Source organism: Acipenser ruthenus, chromosome 9 (assembly GCF_902713425.1).
Source record: "Acipenser ruthenus chromosome 9, fAciRut3.2 maternal haplotype, whole genome shotgun sequence".
NCBI lineage: Eukaryota > Metazoa > Chordata > Actinopteri > Acipenseriformes > Acipenseridae > Acipenser > Acipenser ruthenus.
This window is the reverse complement of record NC_081197.1, coordinates 37,260,030-37,282,148: the sequence shown is the minus strand read 5'-3', so window position 1 is coordinate 37,282,148 and position 22,119 is coordinate 37,260,030. Positions and strand designations below refer to the sequence as shown.

General features: G+C 37.2%; 2 protein-coding genes across 4 annotated transcripts; both read left to right on the top strand.

Annotated features, from left to right (window-relative positions):
* The first annotated feature begins 466 nt into the window (after positions 1-466).
* LOC117405488 (protein O-glucosyltransferase 2-like) lies at positions 467-14,840 on the top strand. 3 transcript variants are annotated; one of them, XM_034008584.3, is made up of 11 exons: positions 467-640; positions 757-967; positions 1,516-1,721; positions 2,121-2,326; positions 2,758-2,835; positions 7,317-7,489; positions 7,816-8,053; positions 11,264-11,473; positions 11,897-11,986; positions 13,136-13,240; positions 14,613-14,840. In XM_034008584.3, the coding sequence occupies exons 2-11, from the start codon at positions 792-794 to the stop codon at positions 14,628-14,630; spliced, it is 1,500 nt and encodes a 499-aa protein (XP_033864475.3). In that variant the 5' UTR covers positions 467-640; positions 757-791; the 3' UTR covers positions 14,631-14,840. The 3 variants fall into 3 exon arrangements, with proteins under 3 accessions (XP_033864475.3, XP_033864474.3, XP_033864473.3); XM_034008583.3 differs by having other exon boundaries at positions 467-644; XM_034008582.3 differs by having other exon boundaries at positions 467-967.
* A 3,976-nt stretch (positions 14,841-18,816) lies between these two features.
* LOC117405828 (testis-expressed protein 30) lies at positions 18,817-21,657 on the top strand. The gene is given in 4 exon segments (XM_034009210.2): positions 18,817-18,966; positions 19,306-19,357; positions 20,056-20,258; positions 21,517-21,657. Coding segments are annotated over 4 exon segments (519 nt in total). The 5' UTR covers positions 18,817-18,843.
* The last annotated feature ends 462 nt before the right edge of the window (positions 21,658-22,119 follow it).

Sequence of the window (22,119 nt, the reverse complement as noted above, 5' to 3'; positions counted from 1 at the left end):
TTAAGAGTGCTTTGTCATGTGACCTTTGACCCATGCCTCAAAACCTAATGCTTTGTGAGATAGCCGTCGTGATTTTCAATGTATTTCAATACTGTTTTCACAGGAACACACTCGTTGTTACCTAAAGTGGTTGTACAAACATTTATACCGTGTTGACATTTTTTTTCCATATTGGTGCCCTCGACAAAAAAATACACGTATTAAAAAATAAATAAATACATTTTTTTTTAGAAACCAGGCTGCCAGCATAAGATTTTAGTTCCACCTTTATTTTGCTGCTCTTGTTGTATAATTGTATTTGTCGTGCAATTCAATCTTCATTTCTTTTTCTAACATTAATACAATCTTGTTGAATTCCCGGATAAAAATGCAACCAACCCCCACAATCCAAGCATTCCAATGTTTCCCCATCCAACCAATTGGAGTCTCGGTTACAGTGTAGTTATATTTTGTCCAATCAGAGTTAACAACGTAACAACGAATCAGAGTTTTTGTCTCCTCAGTGGCTGTCTGGGAGTTCGGTTGGAAAAGCAAAATGTATCCCTAAATTCTACGAATTACAATGTACAGTATTTATAAATAAGTAGGGTATACATAGCATTGTGCAAAATATAAAGCTGAAGGACTGTAGTTTATTTATGTATGTAAGTTTGTTTATATAATTAAATGCAATTCCAGACAAATCAACATTTTTGTTTGAGTGAGTGAAGTATGTATTGAACTGAAAAGTACATTTGTACCACCTATTTTAAATAGTAAAGCCTGACGAGACACGACATAAGGAATCAGGGATGTGTGAACTGTGGTTACTTTGCACTGTGCTGGTGTTTGCACTGTCGGGAATTTCGAACGGAAGCAAAATTCCTAGTGCCGTGAAAAGTTTAGTATGGGGATCAGGTCTGGAACCCAATATCGTGCTTCCAGCTCGGTATTTCTTTATTCAAGCCGTGGATAATAGCGGTCAAAAGTAAGTACTATTTCACAGCAGCATGCAGTAATCCATTTGTGTTTTACTGATATTTTGCACATTAAGTCACATTTAAACGGGACCAATGCACGCGTTTAATTATACCTCCCTCCTTGTACTTCAAAGCTTAACAGAAGCGCTGAATTGTGTCGGCTGTCATGTTTTTATATCAGTGATGTTAAGATTGCATGTACAGAAAAGCACATCCAACCATTGCAGACTGGTCATGTCTGTTGTAATTCTTCCTGTATTCCTTAGTGAGCCCAAAACTACACCATTGAGCTAGCCAGTCACTTACCTGCTTATTATTATTATTATTATTATTATTATTATTATTATTATTATTATTATTATTCTTTGAGGCAGAAACAATAGCAATGTTTATTGTAGTTTATGATTACGTTTGTATTAGCAGCACATTCAAACTTATTTTAAAAATGCACGTTTTCATTGTTAGTAAACATCTATTGCATTATGTTGTGTGTGTGTTATTGTTTCAACAGTTGTGCGTGTTTAACAAATAATATATTGTTTTCACTTGTGTATAGTTTTACCTCATCTCCTGGAGAAAGCACATTCCAGGTGAAGATTGTTGCTCCTGGTGAAGAATTTTCAAGGATCTGGGTGCAAGTGTTGGACAGGAAGGATGGCTCATTTGTGGTCAGATACAGAATGTATGCAAGCTACCCAAATCTCCAGATTGATGTACAACTTCAAGATAAACATGTGGCAAAGTCCCCATATACATTGACCGGTAACACTTTTTTATTGTACAACATTGACCCTGTAATTATTTGGCTACACTAACATATTAAACTTGTAGCAGCGATGTATCATAAACAGCTGTAAATATGGTGTGAATATGATGTTGGTAAGTTACTGACCACCTGGTTTTGGTCTTCAACATCTGGACATGCAGAAAGCTTTGTTGCTCTACCACTTGTTATATTATTGCATATTATGACCATTTTGGCACACAGTTGCCTTCTGATATGGGTTTTTGCTGAACTTAATGCTTCTTAACTTTTTAGACTAATGGGCATATTGTTTGAGTAGGAAACACAATTTAAGAAGATGCTGTTAACTGTATAATAATATATCCTTTTTAAGTACATATTTGAAAAAGTCTATTATTTCTTTTTTTTTTTTTTAGGACCAGTGTATCATGAGAATTGTGAGTGTCCAGAAGATGACAGTGCTAAATGGTTGGAACGCATGCACTGCCCTCAGAGCATATCACAGATTCTTCGTGATTTAGCGTTTTTTCAAACTATTGATCCAGACAAGATTGTCAAAGAAATTACAAAGAGGTTTGGACAGAGACAAAGTCTGTGTCACTACACAATCAAAGATAACCAGGTATTTGTTCTGGATTTTCAGGCCATTTGTCTGAAATATACTCTGTTATACAATGTTCAAGGTTGTTTCAACCTATCAAAGCACAGAGCAATTAATTTATACAAATATCACTAAAAATAGACATTGCTACAGCTATGAATAACAAGAAATATATTAATGTGATATACAATGGTACAACCGGTGCCTCAAGTATAATACCCTCCTCAGATGTATGCACCCACATGGTGTACTTACATATGTAACCGAGCCAAGGATGGGCACAAACCAGTGACAAACATTCCACAAGAGTACCATTTTTTCAGCTGCAATATTTCATATACCATGCATATTGAAACATTAATTATAACATACAACATGGTAATAGATTCCACAGGGACAGTGTCTGTAAATGCAAGAAGATGTATTTATCTTGTATTATTTTTCTTTGACAGGTCTACATTAAAACCCATGGAGAACATGTTGGTTTTAGGATATTTATGGATGCCATTTTACTTTCTCTTACCAGAAAAGTAAGTGCTTGTATCTTCTATTAACAAACATTGGCAAAATTGGAGCATGTGTAGATGTGCAGTAAAGCATTTACCTTGCTATGCAATTTAACAACCAATTTAAATAGTGAAAAGTAATTGCTCTGTAGAGTAAATTCAGTGTTATGCCTCGTAAAAAGGGATCCGAGAAAATAAAGATTATAGATGAAAGTTTATTTTCAGAAACATTAACTTGTTTAGTTGAGGATTGTTGTGGAAATGAGTTTCTATGTACACCAGTAGATGGCAGTATTTACTACATTCTGAATTCATGAATAGACTTGTTTCAAGAGAAGCCCAGCAGCATGAGGTTTGAAGAGCAAAATAAAACCTACTTCAGTGTAATGTTAAACTGTGCAATTCTCAGATACTGAGTTTAAAATAAAGCAGATTACCAGCCCATGGTCTCCAAGACAGATTCTGTTAAAATGTATGTTGGCATGACAATTTCTCTTGTTTCATTAGACCCGCATCAGACTAGTGGTTTGCTTAATGACCAATAGCATGTGTTGCGAGGCAGGTCCTTAGGACCTCTGGTTGTAGCATAATTCAACTGGTTGAGGGCAGGCAGAATCTGATCATAGAGTGGGAAATGTATTGATGAAATTACATACCCCAATGGAAATGTATAATTTCTAGAAATGTCTCAAAAACAAATAATTATAGGAAAAGTCTTTTGTAGCAAAAAGTTTTGCATTTGTGGATGAGGAAAAAAGGTTACAAGAAATAGCATTTTGTTTTCTTTTTGCAAAACTACAAAAATGCTAATGATAAGGAAAATTAAATGAATAGCTAGTTGAGGCACCTTTAGCAACATGTATTACATGTTGCTAAAGGTGTTTTAAATGATAAGGTGTTTTAAATAACATGTTTTAAATGATTAGGATATTTGTCAATGAGCTTTTGGCATGATTCTTTAGTGATTTTTGACTATTCTTCAATGCAAAATTGTTCCAGTTCATTTACATTCCGAGGACTTCTCTTGTGCACAGCCTTCTTTCAACTCATACCAAAGATTCTCAATCGGACTAAGATCGGGACTTTGACTAGGCCATTCCAGAACCTTGATTTTATTCTTCTTTAATCATTCGGAAGTAGATTTTGATGTGTGCTTTGGATCGTTGTCATGTTGGAACATCCAGTTGTGCTTTAAACCAAGTTTTGTAATGGAGGGTCTCGGATGATTAGCCAATATCTTTTGGAATGCTATGTAATCCATTTTACCATGTATTTGAACTAAATTTCCTGTGCCATTAGAGGAAAAACAGCCCCATAGAAGGATATTACCACCTCCATGCTTGACAGTAGGTATAGTGTTCTTTTCTTTCTACGCCTCACCAGACTTTCTCCAAACGTAATGACTATCAGCGTGACCAAATAGTTTATTTTTTGTTTCATCACTCCACAAAACCTTTGACCAGAACTCATATCCATCATTCAAATGCCGTTTTACAAATTTTAACCGATTGTCCTTGTGACTTTTTCCTAAGAGTGGCTTTTTCCTTGGCCTGCGTCCATTGAGACTTTCAACATGCAATGCTCGACCTATGGTTGAAATGGAAACCCCAGTCCCACTTGCAGCCAATTCACTTTGAATGTCTTTGGCAGTCAGTCTCGTATTGTTATTAACCTTCCTCACAATTCTTCTACTTGTTCTTGGTGAAAGAACCTTCTTTCTTCCTGACCGAGGGAGTGTTGTGAAAGTACCATGAGTCTTGTACTTCTTAATAATATAAACAATATTTGAAATTGGGATACTCCAAATGATGGAGCTTTATGACAGTAAAGAATTTTCTGCCTAAGGTCTCAGATAGCTCTTTACTTTTTCCCATATTGACTTATTGGTAATGACAGCAATCATCCTGTGTCTAACCCTTTTATACTCTCTAAGAATGTTCACCTACAATCCAGCATGTTCTAGACTTTTCTAGAATTAGGTTCTGCATTATCATATTGGAATATCTAGCACCTTGTAGACAATATTATCATAGTAAAAATACTTTTGAATTAGCATTTTTGGAGTTTTGCAAAAAAATTGCTGAAATAATTAGTTGTTGATAAATAATTGTCTATTTTTTCTAACTATTTTTCCTTATCCACAAAAGCAAAACTTTTGCTACGAAAGATTTTTCCTAAAATTCTTTGTTTTTGAGAAATTTCTAGCAATTATAAATTTCCATTGCGGTATGTAAAAGAGGAAAAGAAACAAATCATGGGAGGCAGTGTGGTCCTGTGGTTAATGTCCATGGCTTGTAACCAGAAGGTCACTGGTTCAAATCACACCTCAGTTACTGACTGACTCACTGTATGACCATGAGCAAGTCACTTAACCTCCTCCTGTGGATGAAATGTTAAATCAATGTTCTATTCTAAATGACTCTGCATATAATGGGCAGCAGTGTGGAGTAGTGGTTAGGGCTCTGGACTCCTGACTGGAAGGTCGTGGGTTCAATCCCAGGTGGGGGACACTGCTGCTGTACCCTTGAGCAAGGTACTTTACCTAGATTGCTCCAGTAAAAACCCAACTGTATAAATGGGTAATTGTATGTAAAATAATGTGATATCTTGTAAATAAATAATAATATAATGCACAGTTCAATGTAATGCGCTTTGTGATGGTGGTCCACTATGAAAGGTGCTATATACAAAAAATATATTATTATTATTATTATTAGGTCAGACTGGAAATGACTTTAGTAGAGTCACGCGATAAATGCGTAAGGGAGGCAGCACCTGTGTTGAAAACTGGAAGAAAGTGGGCGGCAAAGAAAGCTGTGGAAGATGCAAAGGCTGCCCTTCGAATTGGTGATATCATGGGGCAAGTTCAGCATGGAAGAGGGGGTCTTGGTTTCAGTTCAACTCCTCCTACATGGCACAAGGCGGCCCCAGCTCAAAGGAGGAAGCTGGTAGTCAACGAGGTGCAAAAGCAGGAGGAGAGGATGAGGTGTATAAAGGCCATTTCCCAGGCCAAGCAGGGAGAATGGATGAGATGGGAGAGTGTGGAACAACGCAAGATTGGCTGGAAAGACCTATGGTCAATGGAACAGAGCAGGATCAGTTTCCTCATCAGGTCAACATATGATGTTCTCCCATCACCACAGAACCTAAACCTCTGGGTAGGAGAGGATCCCTCATGTCCTTTGTGTTCATCACCTGCAACATTAAGGCACATTTTGAAAGGATGTAAGGTGGCTCTTAGCCAAGGACGGTTTACTTGGCGCCATGACCAGGTGCTGCGTTGTTTGGCCTTAGCATTGGAAGACAAGCGTAACATGACCAATAAGTTGTCACCTGTTCCATCAAAACATTACACACAAAAGACAACATTCCTCCGCCCAGGAGAGCAACCACCAAGAAAAGGTGTTAAAACCAATTCTCGCCCAGGACAACTGGAAGCTGCTAGAGACTGGAAAATGCTGGCAGATGTTGGTCAACGGCTTATTTTTCCACCTGAGATTGCCACCACTAACCTTCGACCAGATATTGTCTTGTGGTCTAGATCAGCACGCCTTGTTCACCTGGTAGAGTTAACAGTGCCATGGGAGGATGCTGTAGATGAGGCGTATGAGAGGAAGAAACTGCGGTATGCTCAACTAGCCACTGAAGCGGAACAGCGAGGATGGAGAGTTCGGGTTTACCCAGTGGAAGTGGGTTGTCGAGGATTTGTGGCACACTCTACAACCCGGTTTCTCAGAGACGTCGGATTCAGTGGCCAAGAGTTGCGTCGCACAGTGAAGAACTTATCTGAAGCAGCAGAGAGGAGCAGCAACTGGCTGTGGTTGAGACGGAAAGATTCTGGCTGGGGACAGGTAAGTAAGCTGGGCTGAGTTGAGTGGGGGACGGAGGGGGGTGATGCTGGGACGCCAGAATCACCGTCGAGCCCTCTTGAGGTGTCGTGGGCTAGTCGACGAAACACTGAGGATGGAAGGTGCCCACTTGAAAACCCCAGAGATGTACCCTACTTAGCTCAATCCAGACGGTTGTCATGCTGATGCGCTGGGGAGGCCGCACTTTGGTTGATCCCCGGAGCCAGCATCGCAGCCGTTGTGTGTGCTGATGCGCCAGGGAGGCAAAATAAGCTGATCCCTGGAGCCAGCATTACACTTCAGCCATTAACACCAGACAGAAGGATATCTACATCATCATATGGAAGGAAACGTAAATGGATGGAGACACATATGGATCACATTAGTTTACTGTAAAGCTACGTCTTAGTTGGTGCTTATCTTGGCGAGAGCCGAGTTCAAATCAGCATGAAGTTTTAACATCTACTCTCGTGTAATGGAAATAATAATTTTTATTATTATAACATAAAAACTAAAGGTATAGGTGCAGCTGTTACTGAAGAAAGTCAGACAAGCACAAAGTAGAGCACAAAGTAGAAATTGCTATGATGTGAAAGGTTAAATGGAATATTAAGTATACTCTCTATAAAGTATATAATTTTACTCTCTATTTTCCAGGTAAAACTGCCAGATGTGGAATTCTTTGTGAATCTGGGAGACTGGCCTTTAGAGAAAAGAAAACCTACTGAGAAGCTTCATCCTATCTTATCCTGGTGTGGGTCTAATGAAACAAGAGACATTGTCATGCCAACATACGATTTAACAGAATCTGTCTTGGAGACCATGGGCCGGTAATCTGCCTTTTATTAAATTATTGTTATCTGAAATTAGTTGTGTGGTTACAATTAAAGTACATTTTACTTTTCTTGAACATATCATACACTCATCTCTTTCAGTGATATATATGAAACACTGTACTGTTTAACTATAGGCCTTTGAACATAAAGTTAATTAAAAAAGTACTGGAGTATAATAGAAAAAAAATCGCATAGGTTTATCAAAGATTAGGGGTAGAATAGACTTGTATTGGTTGATTGTAAATATTTATGTCACCTCTTTTAGTTTTTCACAGTAAAATGTTGAAAACGATTTACCTCGTAATTTTTGCCTCAACTAGTGTGAGTCTGGACATGATCTCGGTTCAGGCCAACACAGGGCCTGTCTGGGAGGACAAGAATAGCACTGCATTCTGGAGAGGCCGGGACAGCCGAAGAGAGAGGCTAGAGCTGGTGAAACTCGCACGCAAACATCCAGATTTAATTGACGCAGCCTTTACAAACTTCTTCTTCTTCAAACACAATGAGAGTCTCTATGGCCCACTAGTAAAGCATGTGTCATTTTTTGACTTCTTTAAGGTAGGTGCATCCCATGCAGATACTTCAAAAGTTGTAATAGCAGTTAATGTATTCTAAAAATATAATCAAAGGATATAAATCATTAGGTTACATTCAACAATTAATAACGATACTAATAATAATAAAAAAAAACACCTTTATAGGTAAACGGCATAAAAATATGTGTTTAATGTACAGTCAGCACTTGGATATCCGTTACCCAGATATACGTCAGTCGCGTTTTACCGCCCTTGTATTAACAATAAAATCAATTCCCATTATATATACACTTCTGTGCAAAAGTCTTAGACACATTCAGGAGTTACACACACACACACACATATATATATATATATATATATATATATATATTACACACACAGTACTGTGCAAAAGTTTTAGGCAGGTGTGAAAAAATGCTGTAAAGTAAGAATGCTTTCAAAAATAGACATGTTAATAGTTTATATTTATCAATTAACAAAATGCAAAGTGAGTGAACAGAAGAAAAATCTACATCAAATCCATATTTGGTGTGACCACCCTTTGCCTTCAAAACAGCATCAATTCTTCTAGGTACACTTGCACACAGTTTTTGAAGGAACTCGGCAGGTAGGTTGGCCCAAACATCTTGGAGAACTAACCACAGTTCTTCTGTGGATTTAGGCAGCCTCAGTTGCTTCTCCCTCTTCATGTAATCCCAGACAGACACGATGATGTTGAGATCAGGGCTCTGTGGGGGCCATACCATCAGTTCCAGGACTCCTTGTTCTTCTTTACGCTGAAGATAGTTCTTAATGACTTTCGCTGTATGTTTGGGGTCGTTGTCATGCTGCAGAATAAATTTGGGGCCAATCAGATGCCTCCCTGATGGTATTGCATGATGGATAAGTATCTGCCTGTACTTCTCAGCATTGAGGAGATCATTAATTCTGACCAAATCATTTGCAGAAATGCAGCCCCAAACTTGCAAGGAACCTCCACCATGCTTCACTGTTGCCTGCAGACACTCATTCGTGTACCGCTCTCCAGCCCTTCGGCAAACAAACTGCCTTCTGCTACAGCCAAATATTTCAAATTTTGACTCATCAGTCCAGAGCACCTGCTGCCATTTTTCTGCACCCCAGTTCCTGTGTTTTCATGCATAGTTGCGTTGCTTGGCCTTGTTTCCATGTCGGAGGTATGGCTTTTTGGCCGCAAGTCTTCCATGAAGGCCACTTCTGACCAGACTTCTCCGGACAGTAGATGGATGTACCAGGGTCCCACTGTTTTCTGCCAATTCTGAGCTGATGGCACTGCTGGACATCTTCCGATTGCGAAGGGAAGTAAGCATGATGTGTCTCTCATCTGCTGCAGTAAGTTTCCTTGGCCGACCACTGCGTCTACGGTCCTCAACGTTGCCCGTTTCTTTGTGCTTCTTCAAAAGAGCTTGGACAGCACATCTGGAAACCCCTGTCTGCCTTGAAATTTCTGCCTGGGAGAGACCTTGCTGATGCAGTATAACTACCTTGTGTCTTGTTGCTGTGCTCAGTCTTGCCATGGTGTATGACTTTTGACAGTAAACTGTCTTCAGCAACCTCACCTTGTTAGCTGAGTTTGGCTGTTCCTCACCCAGTTTTATTCCTCCTACACAGCTGTTTCTGTTTCAGTTAATGATTGTGTTTCAACCTACATATTGAATTGATGATCATTAGCACCTGTTTGGTATAATTGTTTAATCATACACCTGACTATATGCCTACAAAATCCCTGACTTTGTGCAAGTGTACCTAGAAGAATTGATGCTGTTTTGAAGGCAAAGGGTGGTCACACCAAATATGGATTTGATTTAGATTTTTCTTCTGTTCACTCACTTTGCATTTAGTTAATTGGTAAATATAATCTATTAACATGTCTATTTTTGAAAGCATTCTTACTTCACAGCATTTTTTCACACCTGCCTAAAACTTTTGCACAGTACTGTATATATATGAAGTGCTACTACAGCACTTCATATTAGCTGCTCATGTATAGTTTACTTTGAGTTGTTCTTGAAGATTCTGATCAATGTGAATTAAACAATGCTAAATGACAAGCTTGGTTTCTTCTCACCCATACTAAGCTGTATTAAGAACAGTCAAAGTTGTTATAACACTAGAAAACACTAGTGGAGGCTTTGAATAACATATTTTATATATATATATATATATATATATATATATATATATATATATATATATATATATACACACAGTACCAGTCAAAAGTTTGAGTACACTTGCTGGAAACTAGCTAACTTTATTTTTGATATTGTATCTTTTTTTTGTGTTCCCTGAAAAACGGACATGGGTTGGAGCGGGCCAGAATGAAATAATCACATATGTGTCGCGTGCGTTTAACGTCACTGGAGTCAAGATTTTATACGGTTGGATATGTGAGTGCTGACTGTATTACTATAATACTGAAGTTATACATGTACAGTACATGTTGTAAAACTGAAAAGTAAATAATATGGTTATTGAACATGGTTATAGGCCAATAACTTGGTTTATGAGCCTCGCATTACAAGCACCATTGGGAACATCTTGGGTAATAAAAAAATTAATTACCTGGAATTTTCAAAGACCAACCTTGCATGCTTAAAGAATCTCATAAAATTGTAAGTATAGGTAGTTTTTTCCACCCTTATTTTTCTTCATTGGATTTGTGTGCTAATTGGCTGACCTTTGTTCTCCTTGCCTGATTACTGTCTTTTTTTTAAACTGCAGCAATCCCTGTATAAAATTATATTTCTATATATTTTTTTCAATTGCAAAGAAAGATGATGTCCTTAACATAATATACTGAAAATATATATTTTTTCAGTCAGTTTGAAATGTTTGTGGTGATTAAGAATGAAAAAATTGCTATAAGGAAAATAAACCATAAATCTGAAAGCATATAATACAAATTGCATAGGTAGAATTAATGAAAACCTCTATGGAATGTTGTAGCGTAGTTAGAACTGCAGAGTTTTTTTAGTCCGTTGAATGGATATTTAATAAGCTGTTTATACTGTGATAAAGGCCATTATAATAATAATAATAATAATAATAATAATAATAATAATAATAATAATAATAATAATAATAATAATAATAATAATAATAATAATGATGATAATAATAATAATAAATGATAATAAATGATTATTATTATTATTATTATTATTATTATTATTATTATTATTTAGTATTTTATTTATGTTTTGTGCAGTACAAATATCAAATCAATATTGATGGTACCGTAGCTGCGTACAGACTGCCTTACCTGCTGGCTGGCGACAGTGTTGTCTTGAAGCAGGACTCGGTCTACTATGAGCACTTTTACAATGACCTGAAACCCTGGGAGCACTACGTTCCATTTAAAAGAGATTTGAGTGATCTTCTGGAAAAGATACAGTGGGTGAAAAATCATGATGTAGAGGTACATTTTAACATTTTCCAAAGAAAGATCTTATCATGAAGTTTAATCACACATGTATTCAAGCTTAATGCCCATATTATTCAAGAAGTGCATTAATAGTGTTTCTGTTGTGTGTGTGTGTGTGTGTGTGTGTGTGTGTGTGTGCAAGATTAGATTTAAGCAAAGATGCTCCTGTACAACAGTAAAAGGTTATTTGTAAACAATTACCAGATCTCTTTAAACAGAAATTCAAAGGCCCTAAAAAACAGAAACTATGTACAGTATTGCCTCTTCTGACATCTTAAAATTAAAGTCTGGTTTGAAGTATTGTTTGCTGTTAATGTTCATGCAAATTAGGCTTCAGTCTCATTTCCTAAATAAAGAATGAATAAATAAAATAAATACATGCTGCTTTACTTGTAACCCTTTTTATCTTTTGCTCAGGCCAAGAAAATTGCAAAAGCTGGTCAGGAATTTGCCAGGAATAGTCTCATGGGGGACACTATATTTTGTTACTATGTTAAACTCTTCCAGGTAAAGTAAATCATTTTAGCATCATCCTAATTTAATGAGAACTATATAATTGAAGCATCTTTAAATTAAGTAATATGCTGTACATTTTACCAGTTTTGTACTGAAAATTATTTTAATACAGACCTTTTCTGAAATCTCCCCTCCTTTGTGTGGTCACATTGTAAATAAGAAAGGTGTGCATTTGTCTTTCCGTACAGCATGTACTCTGTCACACTTCACATACACTTCCAAACTGTGTACACTGTGACCCGATATTAGGTACAGGTGTTAAAGTCGCCAGCCAGTGTATATCTGTTTAACTACATGTGCAGTTGTAATGAATCTTAGTTTAGACATTTTTAAGCACATGTTTGTGAGTGTCAGAATCAGGGTTTATTGGAGATTTTATAGGTGAAGCCTTGAAACGATGTCATCTGAGTTTGTATTTGGTTTGGACTGCATGTTACGTGTTGTTTATCAAGCAGGATTTTGTTGTCCTTGATGTAATTAATGATTGCACGTTGGCATTTGCTAACGGATGTCAAGGTCAACAGTTGTGAAACAGTAATGTCTGTGTACTTGGAACATCACACCTGTACGTTATTGCTGTTTCATGTGAAGAGCTGAATTAGTTATGTAATATGAATAGACTTACTCATGTTTAAACATAACCTTGAAAGACTTACAATTATGAAATACTTGTCTTCTCAGTTAGATTGCATAGCTTTTTCAATGAATCATTGTCTTTCTTGTAAAGGTACTGCATTTAGGGTATTTTCAAAGTTTTACTATGTGAAGGAGAATATTTTCTTGGAGAGGCCTTACCTTGTAGGTAAAATATAGCCTGTAAAATATAGCATTTTTCTATTTTACAAGTTGTGCTGCATATATTTATTTCCATGTTAGTCCACATTTGTAGTACTTTACAGTACTAAGAAATAACAGTGTTTGCACCAAGGTGAAATGGAATATGCTCGGTGTTTGCTTAATGTTATTGTCAGTCAAAATCTGATTCAGCATTGTATGCCAATCTAAAAAGAAGAGTAGGCTATTCTCACTCCTACAGAGTAAGAATCCACCAAAAGGAATGTACTGAATCGTGCTGCAGTCTCACCAGGAGTACCCAGTTGGTAGGTGCTCTTACAAGCAAAACCCTTTTTTATGTTTTAGGAATATGCCAACTTGCAAGTAGGTGAACCAAAAATAAGAGAAGGAATGGAGTTAGTGGAACAACCAAAAGATGACCTCTTCCCATGCACATGTCACAGAAAAAAGGTATGTTAGATAGATACTGAGCATAACATGTAATAGTGGGCAAGGTAAAAAGCAAGAGGGCAATGGTCTTAATCAGCATGTGTGCTTATGAAGAATTTGTACAAACAAAATATGTTTTTTTACTGCATATTATACATATTTTATTTTCACTTAGAACATACAGTGCTCCCCCTTTATAAGGCGGCCCTTTATACTGCGGAACAGGTTATAAGGCGGTACAGTCATGGCTCCCATTTGCCCCATAATGCCATTACACTAACACTAGTATTCTCGTTATACGGCAGAACACAAACAGCACGGTCTCTTAACTATGTCTCCCGACTACAGCATTATTAAGGGGGAGCACTGCATATGTTATGCTTGTGTACATTAATCCATTCAAAAATAGGACAACACTTTATACAAATTCTATGCATACAAGTAATCTTCTAATGAGAATTTTGATGAGCATGGTAGATAAGTAACATCTTATAAATGTCTCATTTAGAATCGTCAATGTGTTCAAATGAAACAGTCAGTGACACTACGATCATCAAAACGATACAGTAAATGCAGATGCTAATAGTAGGTTTTAATGGGGGGGGAGGCTATCTGACGTGTCACATTTATATGCTCCTTAGATAAATCACCCATGTGTTGGTTATAGTACCACAGTAGAAAACTTACCAGTAAAAGGGATATGGTAAATATATTTGAACGTATATCCCCATTATAGTTTTAGATACTTAGAGAGTTGGTCATTCAGACGACATAAATCGTATTATGGGATGTCATATTTCAAGTAATTAGACGCTTAGGCTGAAATTTGGGGGAGAGATTATTGAATGATTTCTCTCTTATTAAGATTATTGAATGATTGCTCTCTCATTTGATCACTTCCTCGTTTGCTATATAAATGTCAGGTAAACTAACCTGGGTGTTGCTGTCGCAATCCCAGTTGTAATTTATTATTATTATTTGTTTATTTAGCAGACTCCTTTATCCAAGGTGATTTACAGATTTACTAGGGTGTGTGAAATGTGCATCAGCTGCAGAGTCACTTGCAACAACGTCTCACCCAAAAGACGGAGCACAAGGAGGTTAAGTGACTTGCTCAGGGGCACACACAGTGAGTCAGTGAGTGAGCCAGGATTTGAACTGGGGACCTCCTAGTTACAAGCCCTTTTCTTTCACCACTGTACCACACAGCCTCCCCATGATGAAAACAGGCAAGGCTGGACCAGTGGCCAAATAGTCCATAATCACCACTCACCGTACCCATAGAAGCAGTCATGATCCCAATATTGAATTGAAATATGTGTTGTCTTTGTTCTTGGCTTTAAAGTGTATAATGTAACACCTTTTAACTATGACTTTTCTTTCTTTTTTGCAGGTTAAAGATGAACTTTAACAGCCATAAAGCTGCATTATACCGATTGCCAGTGTTTAGGCGTTAGCTGGGATAAATCCACAGTGCCAAATATTTTTTTAATTGTTACAAAAACAAGGAACCTAGTTTTGTTAATGTTTTGTATACATTGTATATATTCTTGTATTTTATAGAAGTGGTGTCAGGAGAATTAATTTTAATAAAGAAATGTTTCAACATTTATTAAAATGGTTGATTGTGATCCGCATCAAATGATAATGATAATAATGTGGTCACTATAACCATCAGTTCATAAAATGTATAAATGAGCAAGCAGGATATTTATATCAAAAGAGTTACAGAACAAAAATTTACAGAACACAAATTGCTTTATGCTTCAGTTACATCACACAGATGTGATACATGCTTAACGAAGCAGATTTAATACAGTGCAGCAGAATATCTATACTTGTCCATTCACAGTAAGAATTGCAATATACTTGATGTTGCAGCAATATGGCTGTTATATTAACTTTTTTGACCTCAGAATACGATGTGAATGATTTCGGTCACAGTGTTCTTTTTCTGACAGTGAGACACTTGTGGTGAAAGTGCATTTTGAGGGTAAAAACTCAAAATTCTCCATTGTGACATGAAGGAAGTAAAAAGGGAAGATAATTATGATGTAAATGATCAGTTTAAAAATAATTGGTGGTAATTGAGATGTCTCACTGCCACTTCACAATTTGGCGTAATTGCAACATCTGCCAAAATACTGCACGGCTATGTATGTGTGTCTCTGTTTACTTTATCTTAACGATTGATATAAATCATATAATCCTCCACCATCACCCCCATCCAACTGCGGCTTTGTCGGGATTATGTGGTAGCAATGATTTTCACAAACTGGTGGTTTTGCAGATCTCAATCTGTACTAGTCTTGGATTGCCTTACCTAAAGTAACAACATCAGGAACTCAAAGATTAGTGCTAACCAGGGACGGAACCTACTGGAAAGGTATGTTTAAATAATACATGAACCAAAATAAAATACTTCAACAAAACCTAGTTATAAGTCCTAATCAGTATTTTACTAAATTGGTGTTCAAAGTTCATAGAGTTTGGTTAGCCTTGAGTCTGTCAGTACAGTAACAATAAAACTGTAAAAGAGATATCAAATTGTGCGTCAGTGTGTTAGAAGTACATTATTTAAAATTAAGGGATATACTTCCTTATGGTCATATAACAGAGTCAATGATAATGGATTTTGAGCTGTTACAAACCTTTACAAAAAAAAATGTACAAATCCTGGAATAACATTTATTTGATCAAAGTTCAGTTATTTTAAATGTTCTCTCATTGAGCACAGCTGTACAAACAATTATTTTATCGACAGCAATTTGCTGAAGTTATGGACCATATATATATACAGTTTTATGTTCTATAATCTGGTTCCCTCTGGAATCTAATACAATAATGCAAAAACGGAGAACAGACCTTATTCTAAGCTAATTGAAGAGGACTGAGGTGCCTAACCAAGTGTCTACTGTGGCCAGGCAATCCAGGTTGACCTTGACCAAGGAAGTATCCATCAGACAATAATTTCATAAAATCCCCAAAATCTCATAGAACCAGGGAAAATACATTAGAGGAGAAGTAGCTGGAAGCCTCTTGGCTACAGACACTGCCTTTTCAAAAAGAGCAGGCAAAACAGGAGTCTCTGTCCATAAACTAGTGTACGGGGCAATCTTAACAAATGGAGTTACTTTACAGCCAGAGGCTGAGCCCCATTAAGCACAAACACACACTGGCCCCTACTTAAAAACTATAACCCAGTGAGGAAATCAATCTCCATATAGCCCTGTGGTAATCATCACACAAATTGCCCATTGTATCTATACTGTTAGAGGACCAAGGGGTCACTGTTCTTTTCAATTGGTAATCTTGATCTTGACTGTATGCGTCCATCTGTTTAGTAACACTATATTCTTACTACAGGTAAACAGCTGCATCACTCAGTTGTTTCAAGTTGCATGTGAGTTAAATTACAGGTATATGACACGCAAAATGGATTAAGTGGAGATGAAAGTCCATCACTTTTACTACTCCTTATAAAATACAAGTGTAGATTTTTGTATGTACAGTGTATGTTAAGTATACCAATTTGCACATAATACCTGTGTTGGCAAAAGCTAACTGGTTGTTTTAAAATAATTAAATATAAACTACCACGTAGATAACTTCTAAACATAAATCAAACTAATCTTTGTCTTACAACCAAGCATCCAGCAGTTAATATTTAAGTACATTAAAACATAGAGTAACCTGACAAATGGTGTATGTGTGTGTGTGTGTGTGTGTGTGTGTGTGTGATAAGCATTTTGGTAAACCGATTTTTTGGATAATTGACCTTGACTAAACTTTTGTAGCCTGCAAAACCCATCTATGTGTCGGTACATGTTAAATGTTTTGTTGGGACCATATAGTGGTCCAGTTTAATGATAATCTGCTTAATAGACTTCTTACTGTAATTTCACATGTCTGGTGTAAATCTAGAAAATTGAATTGGGACATAATCAGCAATAGCTGTTCAAAAATGTGAAGTAATTGCAGTGGCTGACTAAACAAGGTGAGAGTCAAGGCATGAATCAAGCATGAAGGTGTATGTTGACCAACTGCATTCATATAAGATATTATAATGCGAGAGTAGACATGAGCCTGCCATCAACAAAGCAGGGTTCAAATCAAAGAGGATGATAGCATTTTACAAAACACCTACAGTATTTAAAACTAGTTTGATTAGAAGCTGGTCTGGCCAGGCCACAGTGTTACAGTAGGGTATAGTATAGTAGGGCAGCAGTGTGGAGTAGTGGTTAGGGCTTTGGACTCTTGACAGGAGGGTTTTGGGTTCAATCCCAGGTGGGGGACACTGCTGCTTTACCCTTGAGCAAGGTACTTTACCTAGATTGCTCCCGTAAAAACCCAACTGTATAAATGGGTAATTGTATGTAAAAATAATGTGATATCTTGTAAAAATTGTAAGTCACCCTGGATAAGGCCGTCTGCTAAGAAATAAATAATAATATCAATAAAGTGGTACACAAATTTAAGGAAATACATGCACTAAAATATCTGTGAGACACTTCAAGGTGACACCTACTTATCAGGAACTAATCCTTCTGCATCCTTTTCTTCAAATTCTACTCGCTGGAAGTATCCCAAACATTCATGGTGAAAATGTATTTAGTTTACTTCTTACTCATTGACACCAGAGGGCACCAAGAAGCAAATTCAAAACCTTTCTCTGCAGGAGCTTCCTCTAAATGTGGTTGTAGGGATTTTTATTTCAAGAAAGTAAATATTGTTTGCGGGCATTGTTTAAATTATTTCAAATGTACATAACAGCGGCAATGGCATTTCAGGAGGTGATGTTTTATTTTGATCTAACTTGGTAAAACACATAGTTTTACATAAACCGTTTTTAATGTACTTACCTAAACTCATTCACTATATATATTCGTATTCACTAAACAGTGTAAAAAACTAATGTAACAACCATCTTCCCAGTAAAAACAGTTTTAAAACTGATCAGAGTAACTAGACAGTGCATATTACCCATCTTCCCTAATAAAAGTGTGTGCTATAGCCATCTTCCCCCTAAAAACTGTTTTAAAACAGTGATCAGTCACTAGACAGTGTTTATTGCCCATATTCCCTTATAAAAGTTAATATTACAGCCATGTTCCCACCAGAAAACTGTTTTAAAACAGTGATCTGAGTAACTAGACAGTGCATATTGCCCATCTTCCCTAAAAGTGTGTGCTATAGCCACCTTCCCACTAAAAACAGTTTTAAAACAGCGATCTGAGTAACTAGACAGTGTATATTGCCCATCTTCCCTAATAAAAGTGTGTGCTATAGCCATATTCCCATTAACAATAGATAGTTGTACAACAGATTGTGTAACTACAAAGAGTCTGCCATAGGCTTATACCCACATGTTTTTTTTTTGTTTGTTTGTTTTTTTGCCATTTTCCCACTGCAGACTGTATTCGTAACAGCATTTCTCCAGAAAATGTATATTGAACTGCATGGAAGAATTTATTGCAGTGGCCCCTAGTGTCTGTCAGAGTAATTGCAGGCAATCATCCCAATCATCCCATCTTCCTTATCTTCATTTTAGTACCACCCCTGTTTGGCTACCAGATGATCATAACTTTTGTGGAGTCATTCTAACACATGGAGCTGGAGGAGACATGAACTTCCGTCATCTGGTTTCAATAACAACTTTTCTTGCTTCAAATGGGATTCATTGTGTCAGATCTACCTGTAAAGGGCTGAACCTTTGTTATAGAGTCAATGCTTATAAAGCTGTTGTGGTAAAAAATCAACTGCATTGCTTAATATTTTGCTGCAGTGGCAATACACAACGTGCAACGCTTTTTCTCCTTGGAATTTTTGGTAAACTGTTACTGACAGCAATCATAAATTTAGTCATACAGTAATGAATGGGTCTCATTTTATATTATTTTGAAACATTTATTAACATGTCTTTTCAAAACTTATATGATCCTAACCTGAAGTTTTTGTGTGTGTTTATAACCTTAGTATCCTACTTGTTTAAATGTGACATTAATTAATTATATAGCATGCCCCGTTTGTGTATGTTCTAAATGTAGAACATTCTATGGTTAATGTAATACAAACTTTGTATTTAGGAATACATAAGGAATTCAAAGGAGTATAAAGTAAATGATCTTTTCCTTGGAGGTAAGCTGTTACTTTATCAATGGTACAGTTTTGGCTGGCTTCAAAGACACAGGTTTGTATTATTTTAGGTAAGGTAGTCCACAATTAGTGTTAGTCAGGGTGTGTGCAACCAGCCCCAGACAAATGTTCCTGTTACTATAAATTATGTGAAACTAAACGTTGTACAAATGTATTGTAGCGTGCACGAGGGTAGGCAGCAGCAGGGCTGGTAGGTGACGTAATCACACATGAAGACATAAGGCCGATATACCCTCCTTTCAAAGGAGCCGGCTCTTTTGTACAACGGTATCGGTGCTATGCTTTAGTGCGAGAGGTACCAGGTTCGCACCTGCCCTCCGCCAGGGTGTGGATTGCCTCGCCCTGTGTGATGCGCCTGCCTGCGTTAACCGAGATCGCTACAATATTATTATTGTTAATCTGTGCTACTTTGTATGATATGTAAATTAACTGAACTTTAGCAGTGGTTGCTATTTACATTTTTTCTTAAAAATAAATATTATAACAGTACTGTTGAAACAAAAATTCCACACAATCTACATTACAAAGTGAACAATTATTCCTCATTTTGATTCAAGTTGAATTGCATACTATAAAGGCATGTGTGATTTCATGCTGTTTTGTTTCCATTATTTACAATGTCAGACCTAGCCTTGGGATTGATGTTTCAGATTTTTTGGAGCTTGTCATTTCTCTTTTAGGGCGTTCTATGGGAGCATGGGAGCTGCTGCTGCTGTGGTGAAACAACTAACAGAACAATGATGATGACATCCGGGGCCTCATATGCCTGTCATATCCACTGCACCCACCAAAGCAGCAAAAGAAGCTTCAGACAAGTGATCTGCAACTTGTGCAGAACCCAGTACTTTTCCTGTCAGGAACTGCTGATAAAATGTGTGAAAAGGTACTGAGTACTGTATATCACACACTGTGTGGTGGATCAGGAATCAGTCTCTGAATGTGCACATGTCTCAAACACAACGCTATATATGAAACAGTAGTTTCTTGGGCTGTAGCTCAGTTTCACACCAATGGTCTATTTGAAAAGGGCTATTTTTTCCATGGGTTAGAGAAGAATTACAATATCTGGGGGTTACATTATTTCATGACCCTGAAATGGTGAAAGTTAATATTAAAGAAGTCTCTCACTTAAATTCTGGGACACTGTAAAAGTAAAGTTGGTGACATTTGCACAAATTCTACCTTTTAGCTTTCAGAATTATTATTATTATTTATTTCTTAGCAGATGCCCTTATCCAGGGTGACTTACAATTGTTATTATTATTATTTGTTTATTTAGCAGACGCCTTTATACAAGGTGACTTACAGAGACTAGGGTGTGTGAACTATGCATCAGCTGCAGAGTCACTTACAATTACATCCCACCCGAAAGACGGAGCACAAGGAGGTTAAGTGACTTGCTCAGGGTCACACAATGAGTCAGTAGCTGAAGTGGGATTTGAACCGGGAACCTCCTGGTTACAAGCTCTTTACTTTAACCACTGGACCACACAGCCTCCTGAAAAAATTATATCTATATTTTTTAAATCATTTCACAAATTGCTAACTTAATTTCTCTGTGAGCATACAACATCCGTTTTATTTTGAAAGATCAACTACTTCAAAAAATCGAGGAGGGCTTCATTTACTTTTTATGTATATGTAAATATTATTTAGCTTTCATGGGCATAGGCATACAGGCAATATAATGGGTCTTTACCTCCCCAATTCCCAATTGAAATAGTGGAACAGATAGTTGTTCTAATACCAAAATAAATCCAGAAATAACACTAAATTAAGGGGAAAGTTCAGGGGATACAAACAGCTTAAATGACCACAAATATGGTACGATTGGTCAGCCTAATTCACAGGTAGAAAGCCCACATATGATTATTTGTTTATTTAGCAGATGCCTTTATCCAAGGCGACTTACAGAGACTAGGGTGTGTGAACTAAGCATCAGCTGCAGAGTCACTTACAAGTGCGTCTCACCCGAAAGACAGAGCACAAGGAGGTTAAGTGACTTGCTCAGGGTCACACAATGAATCAGTGGCTGAGGTGAGATTTGAACCAGGGAGGTCGTGGTTACAAGCTCTTTTCTTTAACCACTGGACCACACAGCCTCCATATGCAGTCTTATTCAGATCTTGTTATCATTTTAGAGCTTGCTGGAAGGAGAAGTAAGCAAAATGGTGGCACCTACCAAAGTTTATTGGATAGACGGGGCAAATCATGGCATGGGAGTGAAAGGACGAACTGAGGAAGAAATAATGGATGAAATTGAACCGTTTGAAGATGTGTGAACTGTGATTGTGAAAAGAAATTCCACTGAGACAGTTCACCCTGTCACAGGGCTTGCTGGAGGGTTGTATACGTCCAAAAAATGCATCTAAAATCTTGACTGAAAATCAGGACTTTAATTTGTATGTAAATATAAGTGCTATGATTTCCATTACACGAGAGTAGATGTTAAAACTTCATGCTGATTTGAACTCGGCTCTCGCCAAGATAAGCGCCAACTAAGACGTAGCTTTACAGTAAACTAATGTGATCCATATGCGTCTCCATCCATTTACGTTTCCTTCCATATGATGATGTAGATATCCTTCTGTCTGGTGTTAATGGCTGAAGTGTAATGCTGTCTCCAGGGATCAGCTTATTTTGCCTCCCTGGCGCATCAGCACACACAACGGCTGCGATGCTGGCTCCGGGGATCAACCAAAGTGCGGCCTCCCCAGCGCATCAGCATGACAACCGTCTGGATT